The 7,947-nt window shown below is 35.7% G+C and overlaps 1 protein-coding gene across 2 annotated transcripts; it reads left to right on the top strand.

Moving 5' to 3' along the window:
- The first annotated feature begins 269 nt into the window (after window positions 1–269).
- LOC113059976 (carcinoembryonic antigen-related cell adhesion molecule 5-like) lies at window positions 270–7,254 on the top strand. 2 transcript variants are annotated; one of them, XM_026228714.1, is made up of 13 exons: window positions 272–424; window positions 1,070–1,369; window positions 2,452–2,730; window positions 2,822–3,085; window positions 3,171–3,452; window positions 3,858–4,109; window positions 4,248–4,523; window positions 4,605–4,853; window positions 5,175–5,450; window positions 5,534–5,785; window positions 6,316–6,591; window positions 6,694–6,927; window positions 7,062–7,254. In XM_026228714.1, exons 1-13 carry the CDS (start codon window positions 376–378, stop codon window positions 7,148–7,150), a joined length of 3,078 nt encoding a protein of 1,025 aa, XP_026084499.1. In that variant the 5' UTR covers window positions 272–375; the 3' UTR covers window positions 7,151–7,254. The 2 variants fall into 2 exon arrangements, with proteins under 2 accessions (XP_026084500.1, XP_026084499.1); XM_026228715.1 differs by lacking the exons at window positions 4,605–4,853; window positions 5,175–5,450 and having other exon boundaries at window positions 270–424.
- The last annotated feature ends 693 nt before the right edge of the window (window positions 7,255–7,947 follow it).

The raw sequence follows: 7,947 nt of genomic DNA, 5'->3' as shown, positions 1-7,947 counted from the left end.
TATCAACTCTTTGTGTTGATAGTCCACAATTTGTACTAACCACAAATCTTTTCCTACAACACCAGGAACTATTGATACGTACGGCATGACCTTCAGTTTGTGACTAGCATGTCATCTGGGTACCAGCAGTCTGTTCCAGATTACAGTCAACAACAACAGCAAACACACCCTGCACTCAATGGGAATGTGAGTGATGATGACAAGAGGTGTGTGTACCTTTCTGTCACATGCTTACTCATTGGTGAACCGCATCCATTTGCATAAGAAGAGTGAATATTAGCTGAATGAAAGTAAAACGATCATTATACCTTTTCGTTGCAGACTCGTCTGAAGTCTGTGGAAGAAGTGAAGAATTCTCTTGCTAGGATTTCCAAAATGGGACATAAATTATTCATTGTATTCTTCACCTTAATTTGTACATCAGGTAATTATTCAACTGTATTTTAATAGAATGTTTTTCTATTTATTTCAATTTCAGTTTATTCAATATTTTTATAAAATATATTTTCAGTATCTTCAGAATTTTTTCAGATTTTACTTGTAGAAATGATCAGAAATATTGAGTAACAAATAGCTTTTTAAATATATTTATTTTGCAAAAACTTTTTTATCAAATATTTGAATATTTGACTACTCACTGTAATTCGTTTTAGATATGTCTACACGAAATGTACATTTGTACATGTATATTTTAAGGAATATATTGTGTATACAATGACATTAAAACCAGATTGTCAGAGAATAACATAGAATATTACATAAACACAGAGAATGAATTATATTAGCAATAATGCTTGGTAAGAGGGTGATTCACATAAGAATTACATATTAAATATATGTTGTTCATTGGTATTACTCAATACTCACTTGATCAGACGATCACTTTTCTCTGCCGATGTGTCCTTTTAGAACATAATAAATATGAAAACTATTTTCTAGTTCTTGATGGAAACGAGCAACGAATATGCAAAGGCTACATGTAAATCAATAGACTGCAACAACAATGAAGAGTTGAAAGTTTTCTTTATGTTTTTAAAATGATGCTGAATGCCACTCCTGTCTCTCTCAGGTCTTCATGCATTGTCTCTGGTTCCATCACAAAACCCTGTGGCTGTCGGGAGCAATGTCACTATAAGTGTGAATGACACAGAGACCATTACAGTTGGGACCTGGTTGTTTGGACCTAGTATATTGTTCTTTTGTTACCCAGGGGGCGTTTTTACAGGAAGTGGCCATCAAAATGGAACAGAATTTAACAGTTCTACATATCAGCTCACCTTAACATCAGTAACTCTGAAGAATTCTGGCCTGTATGTATTAGAGGCATTGCAACCAAAGGCCTCGGCACAGATTACATTAGAAGTTCAGGGTAAGTTGAAATAAAATCCTACACATTGTAAAAATGAAATATTCGTAAAACTTAAAGTAAATATATTCACAGAATTTAAATTACTTGGCTTAAAAATGTCACTGCACTGCTTATACTGTAAAGATTAGTAAAAAAAAAAAACAAAAAAACAAATTGAGCCATGGAATTTTTAGTTTTTAGGTTCACTGAATATAATTATTAAATAATACAAAGTATCAATTAATTTAGATGTTTTAATGTGAAACACTTGACTTAAGTGGTAGGTAAAATTTTTCAAAATAATGTACTTTATTTCTTGTCATGATTTCTTTAAGAAACACACAAAGGATTTCTTAGGGTTGGCCTGAATGCACTGTAAGTCGCTTTGGATAAAAGTGTCTGCTAAATGAATAAATGTAATTTAATTTTAATTTAAATGCTCATCTAAATGAAATGATAGGGAGCCCTCATAGGCTCAAGTATTTTCATGAGGCCTGATAATCTACTGCATAAAAATCAAGGTAGCAGCTGAGCAAAAATCAGGAAAACTGTAAATTTGACAATGAAATTTGACACATTTTTAGCTCTTAATAATAAAGTAATATATAAGACCATTTTAAACTAAAACAAGAGACAGAAAAGAAAGGGTGGGAAAAAAACTACAATAATATTTGCCTATTATAACAGCATGATCTACAGGATCTTGGAATTATTTGCTTTAGGTGTTTTATATGAGGGCGATTTCAAAACAAGCATTTAAACAAACAATTAAAAGTTTAGATGATTACGTACTTGGTTTCAAACAGCAAACATTACACTCCCTGTACGAAATAACACCTAATATTTGCCATGTGATTATTTTATACTCTTTGAATACAAAAAAATACAAAAACCAAACAAACTAGTTTATAAAATTAAATATGCTTGCAGGGTTACATTTGCTGACAACAATGGTTTCTATGTACTTTGCAGTCAACAAGTCCAAATACTTACACAGTGAACTAGATGCTTTGGTTGTTGGGATGCAAATGGCTTTAAAAGCTGTTTTTAACACAGAAAGTATTTTAAACTTTTGCATTAAAACATTTTCTGTTAACTTGTAGAACCTGTCAGTAATTTAACTGCATTTGTAAACGCAACAAACCTGGTGGAGTTTAACGACACCGTGACGTTCACATGCTCCGCAAACGGAACCCCACAGTGGTTTTCATGGACGAACGGAAGCTCCACGGTCACAGCGGGAGGAAGAGTTGTGCTCGGGAATGGTGGACGAGATTTTATCATCAGTGGTGTGACGCGGTACGACGAAGGGCCGTTCAAGTGTCTTGTGGTAAACAATATCAGCAAAGCAGAGAGTCAACCAATGAATCTCAGTATAAGCTGTGAGTATGACAGAACACACTGTTGATTTCACTACAAAATACAACAAATTCATGTTTCAAAAGATCAACTGGATTGGTTTTATGTGTTTAGATGGGCCCAGTAACCTAAGAGTGACGGCATCGCCGGAGAAATCGGAATACATCTCTGGTTCGGATATTACACTATCATGCTCTGCTGACTCCAAACCGACAGCTTCTTTCTACTGGATGTTCAACGGCAATCCTCTGGATGTCTCTGGTCCGACTTATGATCTTATGCACGCAACTCAGAACAGAACGGGAGAATACACCTGTGTTGCCCAGAATGCAGTCACACTCAGAAATGCCGCAGAGACTAAAAAGATCAATATAGTTGGTGAGAACACACACAAAATTATTACATTTTAAATTATTATTCTTGTGGTCGTGTTTATCTCCAATAAATATTTTTCTTTATTTAGATCCGATTTCAGCAGTGACAATTTTAGCAGGGAATCAAACAAGCTCTCCAGTAGAAGGCATGGCTTTTGATCTAAACTGTAATGTTGTGGGGCCAGTGAAATCCATTCAGTGGATGAAGAATGGCACATACCTGGACGCCAACAATATGATCACTTTCTCCAATGACAACTCAACCTTGAGATTTAACCAACTCACTCTTAGTGATGACGGACTGTACCAGTGTGCTGCTAGTAATGCTGTCAGCAACATGACTAGCCTGGCCTACAGTCTTCTGGTTAACTGTGAGTATGATAGATATTTCCAGGACATCCATGTTTCCTGTTATTGAATATATTAAGAAGGGTTAAGACGTCCTCCCACATTTAATTTCTCTCTTGACTATAGATAAATGGTCATGAAATCTCAATACATTTATTGAAATGGTTTTATTCATCTCTGCTTGTGATCTGAATTTGAATACTTGATACCACTATTCAGCAAGACAGCTCAACTTAGCAAATCTTTTCATTTATTTTCTCCAATAATATACAAACTGATATCCTGTAAATGCATCGTACCCCATCTCAACATAACTGAATTAAATATGTCTGTATTTCATTGTCAGTTGTCTTGTAATGTAAAGACAAAATATTAGTGCACCAATTTAACATGAAACAGATGATTAAAACGGTTAATCCATTTTCTAGATGGCCCAAAAAATACAACAGCCTCTGGTTCAAACATAGCAGCAGTGGGATCCAGCGTGACCTTCAACTGTTCCTCTGACTCTCGTCCCCAAAGTCAATACAGCTGGTATTTTAATAACTTAAATGTGAACAATGGTTCAGTGTATGTGACTACACCTCTCTCAAAAAACGATAGCGGACAGTACAACTGCATGGCCTTCAACAGCATCACAGGCAGAAGCGGCTTTGCCTCAGTGACATTAACTGTATATGGTGAGTCATTCAGTTTAGTTCTTTGCTAAAATGAAACCAGTAAGTGTGTTTGTTCTAAAGTGTGAAAATGTTCAAAATCCTTGTTTTTAAAATATGAAATCTAAAAAAAATAAAAAAAAATTTTTGTATGAAATGTAGCTCCTGTCAGCGATGTTATGGTGAATATGGACAATCAGCAACCAATCTTCAGTCAGCCATTCACACTAACCTGCACTGCCAGTGGAGATGTTGAACAGATTCAGTGGATGAAGGATGGCACGGTCCTTCATGCTCAAAATGGAATCACGTTCTCCAATGACAACTCAACCTTGAGCTTCCAAAATATAAGTCTCAGTGATGATGGATCTTATCAGTGTGAAGCAAGTAATGTTGTCAGCAACATGACTAGCCCAAGCTATGACCTGATGGTCAACTGTGAGTAACATATATATTTGTAACACGTCCATTGAATTAATATTCATGGGAATGATTTTCAATGTATATGGCATCTTTCAGATGGTCCATGGAACACAACCATCTCTGGTCCAACTGTAGGAGCTATCGGACATAATGTGACCTTCAGCTGCTCTGCTAACTCTCACCCAACAAGTCAATACAGCTGGTTTTTAAACAGCTCAAAGGTGGGAGAGGGTCCAGTGTTAACTATGACTCTCTCACCAAATAGTGGCGGACATTACACCTGCATGGCCTCCAATGACATTACACACATCAGCAGCAATGCATCACTGGAGTTAACTTTAAGAGGCAAGTTGTTAGGCCTTTAAATAATGTATACTGTATGAATAGTTTATCAGTTTTGTTTTACAACAGGCGGGTCAATACATCTGTTGAGTTTTTACATAGAGTCATTTGGAAAGTTTAAGTTTTACTAGTAAGGGATAGTTATGTCATCATTTCCTCACACAGTCCAGTTCTTTTATGCAACACAATATAGAATATTTTGAGGAATGTTTCAGCTATTTTCTGTACAATAAATATGAGTGGGGTTCTAAACAATGTATAGACAACCCCCCCCCCCCCTTTAAATGATGTAATCTGTCTGATTTTTTCACCTCTAAATTTCAGATCCAATCAGCCATGTGATTGTGAGTGCTGGCGATCAGCAACCAATCTTCAGTCAGCCATTCACACTAACCTGCATTGCTAATGGAGATGTTGAACACATTCAGTGGATGAAGAATGGCATGGTCCTTCATCCTCAAAATGGAATCACGTTCTCCAATAACAACTCAACCTTGAGCTTCCAAAATATAAATCTCAGTGATGATGGATCTTATCAGTGTGAAGCAAGTAATGTTGTCAGCAACATGACTAGCCCAAGCTATGACCTGATGGTCAACTGTGAGTAACTCAGATATATTTGTAACATGTCCATTGCATTAATGTTCATGGGAATGATTTTCAATGTATATTGCATCTTTCAGATGGTCCATGGAATACAACAGTTGAAGGACCATCCATGGCAGAGGAGGGCTCCAATGTGACTTTCAACTGTACTGCCATCTCTCGTCCTCATAGTCAGTATAGCTGGTTCCACAACACTTCAAAAGTGGGAGATGGTCCAGTGCTTGTGAAAACAGCTCTTTCACTAAACAGTAGTGGACTCTACACCTGCATGGCCATCAATGACATCACAGGCAGAAGCAGCAACGCATCACTCGAGTTGACTGTTATTGGTAAGCTATAACTCCTTACAGTGACGTCTTTTGGTCCTTTGTGGATCTTTTTTTAAAACAAATTGTCTTTTCCATGTACATATTTAAAGGGATATGAAAATGTTCTGAACATTTTGGTTAAATAATAAAGAAATTCTCTGCTAATGTGGTACATTATGCAGGGCATCTTTTTGAAAGATTGCTTCAAAGAACCGGCTCATAAGAGCTGGTCACTCTGTATGTTTTCAATCATAAGAGTCATTCTTTCTGGGAATCAGACTGCACTGGTAACATATATGTTTCACTAATAATAACCGGCTCATAAGAGTCAATTGTTCTTCAATTGGATTACACTGATGCATCTTTTTTTTATTGAATAGAAGAGTTCAATAGGAAGTCATTTCTAGACATTATTATGCTCTACATGGTATTTTATGGCTTCACATTCAGTACAGACTGCAAACTAATAATCATTAAAACGAGGATTGATATACAATAACACTACCTACCACAATGTGAGGGATTAGTCTAATATTCTGTACACTCCACAGAAACCATCACGGCAGTGGACGTGATCCCCGATCGCACTATTCCTCTGGCTTCCCAAAGCTTAACGCTCACCTGTAATGTGAAGGGACGCTACAACACAGTCCACTGGCTTCAAAACAACCAGCATTTCCAGCCATCAGACAAAGTTATATTTTCAGAAAATAACACCTCTGTAACCTTCAAAACTTTGCAGACCGCTGATGATGGGAGATACCATTGTGTCGCTTCAAATGAATTCAGACAGTATGTCAGTAGCCCATATGATCTGGCAGTCATCTGTGAGTAGTATAAAACATTTTTTAATTACTTTGATATATATATCTGACTTTAAAAGACTTTTTATTTAGCATGAACTAAATTTCTGTGTGTTTATTGGGCAGTTGGACCACAGAGTGTGCAGATCATTGTACGCCCTGGGATTCCCCCCGTCCTAACATGTCAAGCAGTGTCTCAGCCGCCAGCTGTGTATCACTGGATCTTCGAAAACAGCACCGTAGTGGGAAATCAATCCTCCATAGAACTTCCCATTAAGTCAATCTTGGGCAGCAATTACACCTGTGTGGCTAAAAACCCTTTGACTAATGTGACAGTCTACACCAGCCAAGTCATCAACTGTGAGCATTAGCCCAAATTCACACACAGCAGTTATTATTCAAAAAACAAGCTAACTGATTGTCAGAAAATGCATTTTCATGCTGTGTTTTTTTTAAGTAATCTAATAACGGATCATCTGTCGTCTTTTCCCCAGCCTCAAATGCTGTTGTCGGTGTCCAGGCGAGTGTGGTGTTGATGGCTCTCTTGGCTCTGCTTCTCCCTGTGCTGGAAGAATGCCTCTAATACTTATATTGCTGTGAATGTCTTTGAGGCTTTTATGTAGACTAAATGAGGCTTGTGGGCAAATTTAACACTTAAAAACAGCAAGAAAAAATTTAAACTGACAAGATCTACAATTTAATTAATTTGAATATAATATTTAAGCATTATTCAAAGACAGGTATGAGCATTTATTAATGCAACACTCTTTTGGCAAGTAAAAAGTACATTTGAATAGTCATACATTTTAAAGAATCATGCTAAATTATTTACTTATATATTTATTTTCTAAAAACTATATATTTGGTACATTTATTACTATAATTAATTGGACAGTACTTTTGGAAATGAATGCTATACTTTAATTAAATCTGCTGAAATTGATAGAAGGTGGATTATTTTCTGATTTGTAGCTTTGGTTTTAAGTCTCTATCCGGAAAAGCTAACATGCACCAAATTCAGGCAAATACAAAGTACATATTCAAATGATCAATTATCCAAATTACATTCACAAATATATCTTATTATTCACAAAAATTATATATTTTTTTCCTATAGAAGTATGATATGTCTTCAGTGTGATTTATTTCCAAATTAAAAATGCATTTTCAATTATTTAAAAGATCAAAAAATGTCAAATGTTTTATATTTTATTTATAAAATGAAATAAAAGCAAATTATTCAAATGAATTTCCCTCTTCATCATCATGCTTTATTTTTAAATGCTCTTGCATTTCTTTTTCCAGTGCTTACATTTTTTTTAGCACTTGTAAAATCTGAATGAAAAACATTTGAATAGAATTAATGTTACTGAATATAAT

This window comes from Carassius auratus, chromosome 41 (genome assembly GCF_003368295.1).
Source record: "Carassius auratus strain Wakin chromosome 41, ASM336829v1, whole genome shotgun sequence".
Classification (NCBI taxonomy): domain Eukaryota; kingdom Metazoa; phylum Chordata; class Actinopteri; order Cypriniformes; family Cyprinidae; genus Carassius; species Carassius auratus.
The sequence above is the reverse complement of the archived record's forward strand: the minus strand, read 5'-3'. Positions and strand labels throughout refer to the sequence as shown.